This window comes from Theropithecus gelada, unplaced genomic scaffold (genome assembly GCF_003255815.1).
Source record: "Theropithecus gelada isolate Dixy unplaced genomic scaffold, Tgel_1.0 HiC_scaffold_218, whole genome shotgun sequence".
In the NCBI taxonomy this organism is placed as follows: Eukaryota; Metazoa; Chordata; class Mammalia; order Primates; family Cercopithecidae; genus Theropithecus; species Theropithecus gelada.
This window is the reverse complement of record NW_020258627.1, coordinates 717-13,267: the sequence shown is the minus strand read 5'-3', so window position 1 is coordinate 13,267 and position 12,551 is coordinate 717. Positions and strand designations below refer to the sequence as shown.

General features: G+C 51.0%; 1 protein-coding gene across 1 annotated transcript; it reads left to right on the top strand.

Annotated features, from left to right (window-relative positions):
• The first annotated feature begins 304 nt into the window (after nucleotides 1–304).
• On the top strand, nucleotides 305–11,877 carry LOC112617515 (protein unc-93 homolog A). Its single transcript, XM_025374270.1, has 6 exons — nucleotides 305–565; nucleotides 2,094–2,275; nucleotides 3,254–3,483; nucleotides 3,993–4,118; nucleotides 9,744–9,958; nucleotides 11,734–11,877. The coding sequence occupies exons 1-6, from the start codon at nucleotides 461–463 to the stop codon at nucleotides 11,875–11,877; spliced, it is 1,002 nt and encodes a 333-aa protein (XP_025230055.1). The 5' UTR covers nucleotides 305–460.
• Nucleotides 11,878–12,551: the final 674 nt, after the last annotated feature.

Here is a 12,551-nt window from a genome sequence, read left to right as displayed (position 1 = left end):
AAGTTGACATTTATGCCTTGTTCTTTAAGACTGAAGTTCACATTCTGCACCACTGACAATTTCTGACAGTTTCTTGTACTGTGAAATGTTCCATCTATTCTATACACATATAAAAAGTGAAATGTATCACTTTACCATCTGGACCATGTCTGTTAGAATTTAACAGGAAAAAAGCACCATTACCTAGAGGCTGGTAAGAGTCATGATCTTTTGCCCCATAGAAAGTGGATGTTGCGGATCACAGAGAAGGTGAATGAGGAGCAGCGCTCCCTTGTGCTTCATGGGGTCAGTGATAACCGAGTTCATTAACGAGTGACAGGCTTAATGACTAACATACCTCTAACATTCTCCTCTAGCTCAGATGAAAGAGAGAATGGGACTTCTTGGTACTGACTGTTTTTCCTGTTCCTCAACTGGTTTCTTTTAGGGAGCTACACATTTACTTGCCCACTGATGATTGATGTTTTCAGCCAGCACGATGGACAGAAGTCTAAGGAACGTCCTTGTTGTTTCCTTTGGGTTCCTGCTTCTCTTTACAGCCTATGGAGGTCTGCAGAGCCTGCAGGTATGTGTCCAGTCAAGTTACCTGAACTTCTTGGCCTCCAAGAATCCCCATGGTCACAGACAATAATGAATTGGAAATTTGAAAAATCTAATTCACCTGGTGTTTCTTTTTCACTGCACACCAAATCCTCTAAAACAAACAGTGGTTCTCAGATGCAGTCCTCCAGTGAGCAGTTCCCACTCTCATCTCAATAGGATTGGACAACAATGAGGTGTGCGTTGCTCTTGGAGAGCTCTGGACAGCAGGGGTCTTGGGATCGTGGTTTGTTGGGACATTCTTTGCCTTTGGGTGGTTAAAAGGAGACACAGGAAAAGTCATTGTGAATATGATTGCATGCCCTTGGCTTTGTGGTTAGGGGCAGCCAAGTGAATTTATCAAATATCACTAGACCTTATAGATTCCAAGCTTACTCTAAGCAAAACTGTGAACTTTGACTACATGGTCTCTCTATACTTTGAGCTCTTTACGTCATGCTCTCCGGGACAGCTGTCTCTGCTAGTCAGGACTGACGTGAGCAACACAGAGTGTTCAGATAGAAGTGACTCAGGAATGACTGTGCCCCAGCATGCCTAGGAGCTCAGCCCACCTCTCTCCAAGAACCCCAAGGCTTCCACGTGGTTGGCTTCACTCTCAGGCCCCAAGGCACAGGCATCCCCAGGCTCCCTCCTCAGAGCTCAGCAGCCACAGTGAGAAGACAGGGCCTCATTCCAGAGTTCTCATGAGTCCTCACCCTGGTCTGGACTAGGTCCCCTCATCCAAGGACCAAGGATGCCCTTTCGTGGCACCTCCCCTGCAGCTGCCACCTCCTCTCACCCTTTCTGGCTGCAGGCCTCCAAGTTCTCATTCAGCTCTCATCTTGGAGGTCACCTCCTTCTCCCCACCCTGCCCTGGAGCTGAGGTTGGGGTGGGGCACCCAGCACCCTCATGGCAGCGTGTGCCTGCCCATGTCATCTCCACCAGTGGCAGCAGCCTGCAGTTTCCAGGACACAAGGGCCACGTCTCTGGTCCATCCTCGAACCTCAGACAGTGACAGGCACTCAGAGGTGGGCGATGGATATTTGTTGAAGGGAGAAATCATTCATGCGCACTCACCTGCTTCATATCCTTGGGGCCTCCCCATGGGCTGAAGGACCCCTTCCATTCCCCGGGAGCATGCAGGCCCCTCACAGACCAATTCTGGCAGAGTCTCCAGCCCCGTCCTGCCACACTGTCCTGTTCTCAGTTGAGATTCAGGCAGGCGTCCACAGAGGTGTGAGCAGCTCTCACAGCCATCCAGCCTCAGCACAAGCACTCACAGGGGTGCTGGGACTTCCCTCCCTGATGTTTAGACACACTAACTGCTTTATTCCAAATTCACCTGTACTTTCCTCCCACCAGCTGCAGAGGAGGCTCCCAGGGCAGCAAGCCTGTGGCTGGCGGTTCCTGGGAGCTGTGGCAGCCTCCAGCCTGGGGGACACTGAGGACCTGCTGGTGCCTCATCTCACTGTGTCCATCCCGTGCTCTGACAGGGCTGGCTTTGTTCCCACAGAGCAGCCTGTACAGCGAGGAGGGCCTGGGTGTGACAGCGCTCAGCACCCTCTATGGAGGCATGCTCCTGTCCTCCATGTTCCTCCCACCGCTCCTCATTGAGAGGCTGGGCTGCAAGGGGACCATCATCCTCTCCATGTGTGGCTACGTGGCCTTCTCCGTGGGCAACTTTTTCGCCAGCTGGTACGCAGCCCCCACCCCCTGCCCACCCCACCCCGGCCGTTCCCCATGCTAGGGACGTTCACTCTGCACACGACTTGCATTTGCGCCTGATTACTGTTCACTGCAGGCATTTTAAAATGAGCTCTGCTGCCCCCGCACCCCCACCTCGCTTTGGTAACAGACGGTGCTGGGCTTCCTTACTGTTTTCTCACCAAGGCTCCTCTGTGCCCCCCACTGCTTCCATCTCCTCCTTCCAATCCCTGATGCTGGCCTCTCCCTGGGATCTGTTCTGAGCCTCAGCTCCCCTGGCTGGGTGAGGGTTCCAGTAACACAGGGGACTCTAACTCCAATGCAGAGGGTGAGTCTCGTGGGCACCTAGGCAGATGTCACCAATGGACCAAAAGCTGCACCTTGCCCACCATTAGGAAGTGGGTATGGCCAGGGCAGGTCACAGGGATGGGAGGCCACCCTGCTCCCTGGTGACTTGGACCACAGAGACCGAGCTCTGAGGGCTTTAGACTGCACCCCAGACCCTGGGAACACATCCATGGAACATCTTCCAGGGACGCTGGTTGTGACCCAGGACATGCTGCTGATGACGGCTGCATGTCCTTCTTCCCGGTAGCTGCAGAGTCTCACACAGCACCCTGCCACCAAGGCCTGAGCCGGTCACTTGGTCTTTTTAACTGAGGCTGTCCCTCGGCCTTCTTTGTTCTCCTCATCTTGTTGTTTGTGGTTGCATCCAATACAAGGAGCCTCACTGGCCTTCAATTTCACTTTTGCAAATCAATCTGAGCTGGAAAATGCACTGATTTTGCTCATTTATCTGAGTCTAATGGTGAATCCATCCATCCAACCAGCAACACCCATTACCATGCTTGCAATGGGCCAGGCGGCGTTTCCTTCTCCCAGAAAGACTAAAGAACCGCAGGGACACGGGTGTGATGGGCTTGTGTCTCCTGTCACAGGCGGTGCTGTGGGTCTGCCTTTTACCCACAGGTACACTTTGATCCCCACCTCCATACTGCTAGGGCTTGGGGCCGCCCCGCTGTGGTCTGCGCAGAGCACATACCTCACGATCATGGGAAACACACATGCAAAGAAGGCGGGAAAGCACGGCAAAGACGTGGTGAACCAGTATTTCGGAATCTTCTTCCTCATATTCCAGTCATCCGGTGTGTGGGGCAACTTGATCTCATCGCTGGTATTTGGCCAGACTCCCAGCCAAGGTAAAATTCTAATTAAAATTCTATTCTTTTAAGAGATCACAGAACTAACATTAGTTTTCAAAAACAGAAAAGTTGTGAAATCACCTGTCCAAAGTCATGGAGTTGGTAACGGATAAATCTGAAAGAGAATCTAGCATTCATGGCACCCAATCTCATGTACTTTTTTCTTTTTGACTAGTTTTGAAAACTTGAAAAATTTTAATTGTGTCAGAAAAGTAGTATAACAGGTAAGCAGCACTTTTCCAAGTTTATTCTTCCCTGAATCTTTGCGGAACACTAATAGGATTTTCCACCTCCCAAAGTGTCTTAAATGGAGTCTAGGGTCATGTGCCTAGGGGTAAATCTATTTTGACACACTGGATCTTTCCACGTGACCTGTAGTGATGCCTCCCTGCAGGTGTCCATCCTTTCCACTGTCACTTTCATTCCTCAAGAACCTACATCTCATCACATTTGCGGTCATCACATTTGCGGTCATCTCATGCCTCCCATCTGCTCTGACTTCACAGAGGCCCTCCCAGAAGAGCAGCTCATGTCCTGTGGGGCCAGTGACTGCCTGATGGCCACCGCAACCACCAACAGCACCCAGAGGCCCTCCCAGCAGCTGGTCTACACCCTTCTGGGCATCTACACCGGTACGTGCTCCACCAGCCCAGGGCAGCGTCCCCAGCAAAGCAGAGCCAAGCCTCCTTCCTGGGCTGACAAGGACCATCTCCCCCAATATAGAAGGAATCTCTCTTCTTCTGAAACATCCTTGCAAAATGTATTGGTCTGGATTACATGCAGGCAGTGTTCTTATGAATCAAATGCAGTACACCCGTGCTGTCTAACAGAGGATCCTGGGGTGAAGAGATTGTTATACATCTCCAGAGCCCAACACAGTAGCCATTAACCACTGTGGTTGTTTACATCTTAACTGATTAAAGTCTCAGTTCCTAAGTCTCCCAGCCACACTGCAAGTGCCCAGCAGTACAGGGGGCTGGTGGCTACTATAACAGACAACTTGGTGGCCGGCTAGGGCACTGGGATTGACTGTTGGTGTTTCAGCTGTGGCCAAGGGACCCTGAACATCCATAATTGCTATAAACGACCTTTTTTTTTTTTTTCTGAGAAATGTACTGAGTACCTTCTGTGGAAAGGCTAGAGGGGCGAGTGCTCCCAAGTGCTGGTTGCACCTTAGCTGGAGACATTGCAAGCTCATGGTGAAACGGCTGCCCAGAGGAAGTTAATTGTCATGACAAGGCTCATTCTTAGAAGTTCATTTTAATAGAGAATGTTATGTTAATAGTTTCATATGTGACTTTAGTGTTACAGTGAAAGGTTTATTACAACTTTGAAGGGGACACATTGAGAGAGTTTTAAAAACCATTTTGTAAAGAATTTAAATATATTCTTTTTTGGCCAGGCGTGGTGGCTCACACCTGTAATCTCAGCACTTTTGGAGGCTGAGGCGGGCAGATCACTTGAGGTCAGGAGTTCGAGACCAGTCTGGCCAATATGGTGAAACCCCATTTGCACTAAAAACACAAAATTTAGCTGAGTGAGCATGGTGGCATGCACCTGTTATCCCAGCTACTCGGGAGGCTGAGGCAGGAGAATTGCTTGAACCCGGGAGGAGGAGGTTGCGGTGAGCTGAGATCATGCTGCTGCACTCCAGCCTAGGCAACAGAGCAAGACTGTGTCTCAAAAAAAAAAATATATATATATATATACACACACACACATATATACACACACACACACACACATGTATTTATATATGTGTATATATATTCTTTGTCATTCTTGGATTTGGGGATTCATAAAGCCCTTGGAATGGGTCCTTCTTAAAGATCAAAGGTCTGGTACCTGTGAGCTCTGGGAACGCCAAGTCCCACACTCTGCCGGGGTCATAGGTGAGGAGGGTTCGTGCGCCCTGTAGAGCTTTTCCTTGTGCTGAGATGATGTGCGGCACCACTCCTCAGGTCCCCTCAGGCCACTTCCACATCAGAGGCTCTGAGTGAGCACTTGTAAAGCAATGGCTGGAAGTGGACACAGCATACGGAAGCCATGCTAGGCCTTCTTGGTCCAGACATTCAGATGACTAGAAGCTCGCTTTTAGTAAGCCGAGAGCCTAGTGAAGGAAACAGACACACACCCAACTAACCGAGACTCAGTCCGACGGTGTTCTGAGCACCGTTCCCAGCTGAACTGCAGCTGCATCTCCCTGGAGCACCAAGTTTCAGGAAAGCCTCCAAGGGTGGGTGGTCCCTACACTGAGTCTGGACAATGAGCAAGATTGGCCAGGCAGGGAAGTGATGCCAGAGGACCCTGGAGGTGAGAAGTTGACGAGGAGCCCTCAGGGCTGGGGACAAGGTGGAGGGGCAGAGTTGGGGCACAGGACTAGCTGTGGCCCTCAATGTTGTGCCAAAGGGTCTGGACGAGGGCAGACTTGCCTCCTAGACAGACCCTGTGCCAGCGTGACTTAGAGGTGCAGAGGGACAGCGGGCAGAGACCCACTAAGGACGGAGTGCTGAGTCCAGAGAAGGGAGCAGGGAGGGGGAGGCAGAGGTGGAGGGGCTGAGAGAGAGGCCAGCAGGGTCTGTGTGGGTTGGACATGGTGTGGGGAAGAGCAAGACAGTCCTGGGGTTGAGAGGAAGATGAGCTCAGGCCGGGAACACCTGGCTTGAGGACACAGAGGGACTCTTGCGTAGTGTCCAATGGCCAGTCTGACGCTGTGCAGGGCTCAGGCCAGAGGCTGATGCAAGTGTTGAGTGTGGCAGGGCCCCCAGGAGGCTCAGGGAGGAGGCTGGACCAGGCTCTTAGCCAGTGAGAGGCTATTGACATCCATCAGGAGAGCAACCTGGGGAGGGTGCTGGCGTGCAAGGCCCAGATTGAGGGCTTTAGAAGTAAGTGGAAGTTGTGGACAGGGAGTCAGGAGGAGCCACGGTTTGCTCTGGTCTGCAAGGCTCTGCTGACTTGGAATCGTGGTCATGTTTTCCCAGCAGGCCCCTACGTTCCCATCAACATGGTCCTGGGGACCAGCCACGCCTGTGCTTCCCCCACACTTCCCCTCACTGCCTCCTCTACATAGCTGGGCGGCTGGGGGACTTGGGGACATGGAGCTGAGTCAAGACCCTCAGGTCTCCTTCCAGCGCCACCAGTTCCAGTCATGCAGCCACCAACAAAGACATGTCCTAGCTATAAAACAGTAGAATTTTGGAGTAGGGGCTGGCGGCCTTCCTCTGTGAGGGGCTGACAGCAAATATGTCTACATGTGAAGGTCTTTCTGAGGGTCATATGGTCCTTGTTGCAACTGCTCAGCATTGTCTTTGTAGTGAGAAAAAGCCACAGACCACATGTAAGCAAATGAGCGGGCCTGCGTGCCAATAAAACTTTATTTCCAAAAGCAGGCCATGGGCAGGTTTTGGCCCACAGACCATAGTTTGCTGGCCCCTGCTCTAGAGGAACCGCACCGGCTTCTCCGTGGCTTCCAGGCCCTTCGTTGCCCTCTGTCCTCCGCAGGTGGCTGCTGCCTGCAGCACCTCCCCTGCAGGGGCACCCCCAGGGTGCTGTCGTGTCACAGCCCCAGCCATTTATGCATCACAGACAGTTCTCGGGTCATGGAATCCTACAGCCTAAGGGAGTCCAAGTCTAGAAGTTACGTATGGCAGAGATCACACACGTATAAGTGAAGAAGTGGTCTTACTATTGTGATCTTAACAGTCCTGCAGGACCCTATATGTGTCCTTTTCTATAAAGCAAGGCCATATCACCATAAAGAAAAACAAAGCAAGAAAGAAAAATGGACCTAAAAGAACAAGAACACCCTCTCCCTGGGTAACTTTCCCAGGTTTCTGAGCATTCCACTCACAGTCAAATTTCTTGCAAAGAGCCGTTCTCTTTAGAATGTAGGACACAGCTGTGCAGTATCCCCCAATTCATGCCCCACAGAAGGCTCTGAGTCACATGACATCTGGACACACATAATTCTGAACAAAGGGGTGTGGCTTCTGTGTCCATGACCTGCCGCTCCTCCACCCAAGAGGCTTTCGGGGAGATTGGAGGTCATATCCTACTGGGCTGCCTGACACTGACGTCCTGGCCCACAAGACGAGATCATGGAGAAGGCGCTGCCTTCAGTGAGTGGAGGAAAAATGTGCCTTTTCCACATGGGCTACACACAGTCAGCTCAGGGGGTCGGCTTGGAAGGGGGCCCTGACAATTGTAAATACCCTATGGCCTCCTGTGCAGGCGTGACAACCTGCCAGACCGCATGGTGGCCAGGACAACGCAGAGGAAAATGAAGGGTGACCCAGAAACAACCGTGGCAACAGGAGTCCCGCTTTCATACGGAATTTCACAAACTTCATGAGAATGTGGAATTATCATGAAATGGGAAGGGGAATATGTTTAGCCAAGATGGAAAGTAGGCAGATAACAGAAAGTAAAGCCTAGAAATAAATCTGTGCATTTCTGGGTGGAACCGGGTTAACAATGGTGCTTTCTGAGACAGGTGCTAGGATTCCGCTGTTTCTGCACACAGCTTGGAAGACAGCTGGCTTTGCAAAACCTCCCAGTTTCAGGAACGCTCAACTGCCGGGGCACAGTGCTGCAGCAAGCCCACTGCATGGGTCACACGAGGACCCTGATGCTGAGAGAGACAGAAAGCTCTAGATAAGGTTGGTCAGACACAGTAAGATGAGATCATTCCCGTCGTCTTCAGAGGAGCCGGGGTCTAAGCTCTTGGAGGCAGAAATGAACTGATCTGAAAGATTCTGGCCCAGAGAGAAAGGAAGGATGGCCGCCAATCTTGAGCAATCTATGATGCCCCAAATACTGTGTATCATGACCACTGCCAGGTGGGAAAGAAACAATGGAGATGTAACGATATCACAGAAGGAACTTAGAATCATTAAGGGAACGAAAGGGCTTCTATGTAAAGTGAGAAACACCTAAATAAACATCAGTTCTCCATCGACAGAAATTAAGGTGGATCAAATAATAAAGTGGTAGACAGAAATGATGGAGATTTAGTCATCACATTTTGGAATTATGAGAAAGTACAGGATGTTTCCTCATGGATGAAACGAATAGTTAAAATATTTTTTGCATAGATAACCCATTTATATAGTTGAAAATGCAAATCCAGGAGTCTCGCTTGTCCCCATTTCATTTTGTGTGACTTCAGTGACCTGAGGCCAGCTGCAGTCCGAGAACCTTAAGTGGAAAATTCCAGAAATAAATAATTCATAAGGTTTAAGTTGCAGTTGTTCTGAGTAGCGTGATGAAATCTCTTGCTGTCCTGCCCACCAGCCCAGGCTGTGACCCTTCCCTCTGTCCAGCATGTCCGCACCATAGACGCTCCCCAGGCTGTAGACTCTCAGTAGCTGCCTCTGTTGTCAGAGTGAAAATATGTGGTGCATGTAGTCTGACACCGCCCATGGTTTCAGGCATCCACTGGGGGCTTGGAATGAACCCCTTTGGGTGGGCAACCACTGCACTGTGAAAGGGCGTGCGGTGGGGAGTCTCCCTCTCACTGCCGCCCTCAGACCCAGTTCTGCACCCATAGAAAGTCCATGTCTGCTTTATTTACTAGACATATTTAATGCACATTTGAACAAGCACATCTATATGTCCTTTCTTACTTAATTCAAGTGGTAGCACACTCTACACAAAGTTCTGACTCTTGGTTGTTTTTTCTTTTTACCATTTATGATGGGGATTTTCCCATCCGTGTACAAAGAGCTTCTTTTTTATTTTCTTCAAATGCACAACATTCCATCGCAGTTGGGATACCCCTTAATATCTTTAACCAGTTCCTATTGGAGGACTTTTACACAAAATTGTTTATTTGAAATAAAAGCGTAGCACATGGTACCCTTGTGGGAATCATTATCCTAAAAATCACTAAAAAGCTGGCTGCTGTTAGAAATTGCTTTGGGGATTAGAATGAGAAGCAGAGTCAATGGTTAAGGACACTCAGATGTCTGAGGTCTCTCCGGAATTTTTTGTATTTTATGCCAGTGAGGACAATACTGATCGATTGTGGCAGGCTTCATGTGAAAGCCGGTAAGTCGTGAGCTAATCAGAGAATCAGCACAATCAAGTGCCCCTAGACACCTGAGATCCTTAAGTGTGCCGTGTCTATTGTCACCTGAAATCTGGATCTGAGTTAGCCCTCTCTCTCGAGAGGAGGATGAGCGACTGAAAGAAATCCGTGCCAGGCACCCTGCCTCTGGGCCCCCGTGAAAGCTGAAGCCTTTGCTATTTCCTTTCAGGGAGTGGTGTCCTGGCTGTCCTGATGATAGCTGCATTCCTCAAACCCATACGAGATGTTCAACGGGAAAGTGAAGGAGAGAAGAAATCACCACCTTTCTGGTCCACTTTACTGTCGACTTTCAAGCTATATAGGGATAAACGTCTGTGCCTCTTAATTCTACTGCCTCTGTATAGCGGATTGCAGCAAGGATTCCTCTCCAGCGAGTACACAAGGGTATGAATGAAAGTGAGGGCCGGTGGCTCAGGCCATGCGTGGCATGACTGCTTCACCTGTGTCTGTACCTGCAGGACTGCAGTGTGTCAGGCCACCTGCCCAGGCCTGGGGCTGGGGGGAATGGGGTCCTGTGCTCCCAGTGCTACCATAGCTGAGTTTCTGATTCAAGGTCTCGACCTCCAAGTAACTTTCAACTCACTTCTTGTCTCAAGGGAGAACTTCTTGCTTGAACCGTGTCTTCCTGGGGAAGGAGCCAGAGCAAGTGGATGGGCAGCTGCCGCTGACTCACCCCGCAGACACTCATTCGTGTTATCCCTGCCTAGGCCTCACCCTGCACCCTTACTTTAGAGTTTACGTATAGGAAAACATTAGGTCCATGAATATCACCGAAATTCCTTATCCCTTTAGTTTTCTTTTTTTTTTCTTTCTTTCCTTTTTCTTTTTTTGAGATGGAGTAATGCTCTTGTTGCCCAAGAGTGCAGTAGTGCCATCTTGGCTCACTGCAACCTCTGCCTCCCAGGTTCAAGTGATTCTCCTGCCTCAGCCTCCTAAGTAGCTGGGATTACAGGCATATGCCACCACGCCCGGGCAATTTGTATTTTTAGTATAGACAGGATTTCTCCATGTCGGTCAGGCTGGTCTCGAACTCCCAACCTCAGGTGATCTGCCTGCCTCGGCCTCCCAAAGTGCTGGGATTACAGGTGTGAGCCACTGCGTCTGTCACCTCTAGTTTTCAAATCATGCTTCACAATCTAAAAATCGATGTGACTCTCCAGGCTTCTGCTGCATCCACTCAGGCCACCTTCTCCCCTCAAGGTGAGAGAGGCGGTGCCCCACCTCAGGGCGCATAAAGAAAGAAGCCTGTCTTGGGAGCTGTTGAGAGCTGGTGGCCAGAGCTGGACCAGCGTGGGCCTGTGTCTGGCAGAGGCTCTCTTTCCAGAGGAGCCTTCCCTGCTCTGTCCCCACCCCAGATCCCTCCCAGGCAAGGCCGACAACTTAAGATAAAAAGCACCTCTGCAGGTAGAATTTGAATTTCAGATAAACCACAAATGTCTCTCTGGGAGTATGCTCAGGCAATAGTGGGTGTCCTCACTTTTATCTGGCAATGCTACTTTCAGGACAGCCTTGATGGAGAATCTTAGGGGCTTGAAAGAGTAGAAACAGGATAACAGAAACGTCCACTTGGCATTTTGGGGACAGCCCCTCCTGCTCCTCCACTGGACTTGTCCTTGTCACCCCCGATGTGGCTGTGGCTGGTCTTCTCGTCTCAGCCTCTGTTCTGTGTGCCTGCCCTCGAGGCCGCCCGTGATGGGAGTGTGATGTGGTGGGTGTGAGAGCACGTGTGCAGCCGGCTGCTGGGCTGCTGAGGCCCCGGAAGAGGTGGCAGGGCGACCTCGTCAGTTTCTCTCTCTCTTTTTTTTTTTTTTAAACTCTCTTTAGACCTCACAGGCAATGATTGGCCCCAGCAAGGGCAGGGTGTATTGGCTTCCATATAAAATAATGCACATTTCACAGAAAATGGCAAGAAATATATGAGAAAAAATTTTGTCCAGAGTTGTCCAAACTGCCTCCTTTTAGTTCTTTCCCAAAGAGGATTTTCGTACCAACACTAGCTTTTCTCCTGCATGGGAGCCACAGAGCCTAGAGGAAGGTGTCTGCCACACTGGCCTGCCGGCCGTCTCAGAGCAGATGTTCAAAGCACCCGACTGCAGCTTCAGCTTGAGTGCGGGAGGCCTGGGAGCGTCCGTGACGTGGCTCTGCATCCCTCTCCCCAGTCCTACGTCACCTGCGCCCTGGGCATCCAGTTCGTTGGCTACGTGATGATCTGCTTCTTGGCCACCAACGCGCTGTGCTCCGTGTTGTATGGAAAGGTCTCGCAGTACACGGGCAGGGTTGTGCTCTACGTGCTGGGTAGGTAGCAGTGTGTGTCCCAATCCCAGCCGTCATAACGGTTTGCAGTAGCGAAAGCGTGCAGCTCACAGTCAGGACGGGGCTGGAAAAGTGCCCCTGAAACTGCTTTGAAATCAGTGACGCCCTGTAAGATGCATTCATTCTTTCAGTCCTTCCTTCACCCCCTCAACAAGCAGGAATCAGATCTCTCTCCAAGCTGGCACTGGGCAGGCACTGTGCTCTGCGTAAGGCCATACAGCAAGTGCCTGCTCCGAGTGGGCACTCAGTGTGGTGACCAGGCCAGGGTGGGGCAGGGCGGGGTCTCTGCAGGTGCAAATGAGGGACACGAAGCCAGTGGTGAGGCCATGGGTGTCACAGAAGGTCACACTGGGGTTGGGGTGGCTCTGTTCTACATCTGTTCACACAGTGGATAAGGACAAGACTTCTAAGGCCACAGACTCCTCCCTAAACACACAGCACCTTCCATTTTCCTTGGGAAGTGAAGGAAAGGGATGAGTCAGAGATCACATGAACAGTGGGGAATGCGGGCACTAAGAAAAACGGCGCCTGGCATGTCAATGCCCCAGGCAGGGCTGGGTGTGGGGGCGCAGGCAGAGGAAGGGCACACAGCGAGCATCTGCCAGGGCCATGGAGCCCAAAGGCACTGCCTGGGGTTTCCTATCCATCTTCACAGCCGCCCTGT

What these genes read in the sequence shown, in the direction of transcription:
- LOC112617515 (XM_025374270.1), top strand. Translation starts at nt 461, where the DNA reads ATGTTTTCAGCCAGCACGATGGACAGAAGTCTAAGGAACGTCCTTGTT. An exon ending in TGGCCAGACTCCCAGCCAAG is followed by an intron (nt 3,484 to 3,992) that starts GTAAAATTCTAA and finishes CTGACTTCACAG; the next exon opens with AGGCCCTCCCAGAAGAGCAG. An exon ending in TCTCCAGCGAGTACACAAGG is followed by an intron (nt 9,959 to 11,733) that starts GTATGAATGAAA and finishes CCCTCTCCCCAG; the next exon opens with TCCTACGTCACCTGCGCCCT.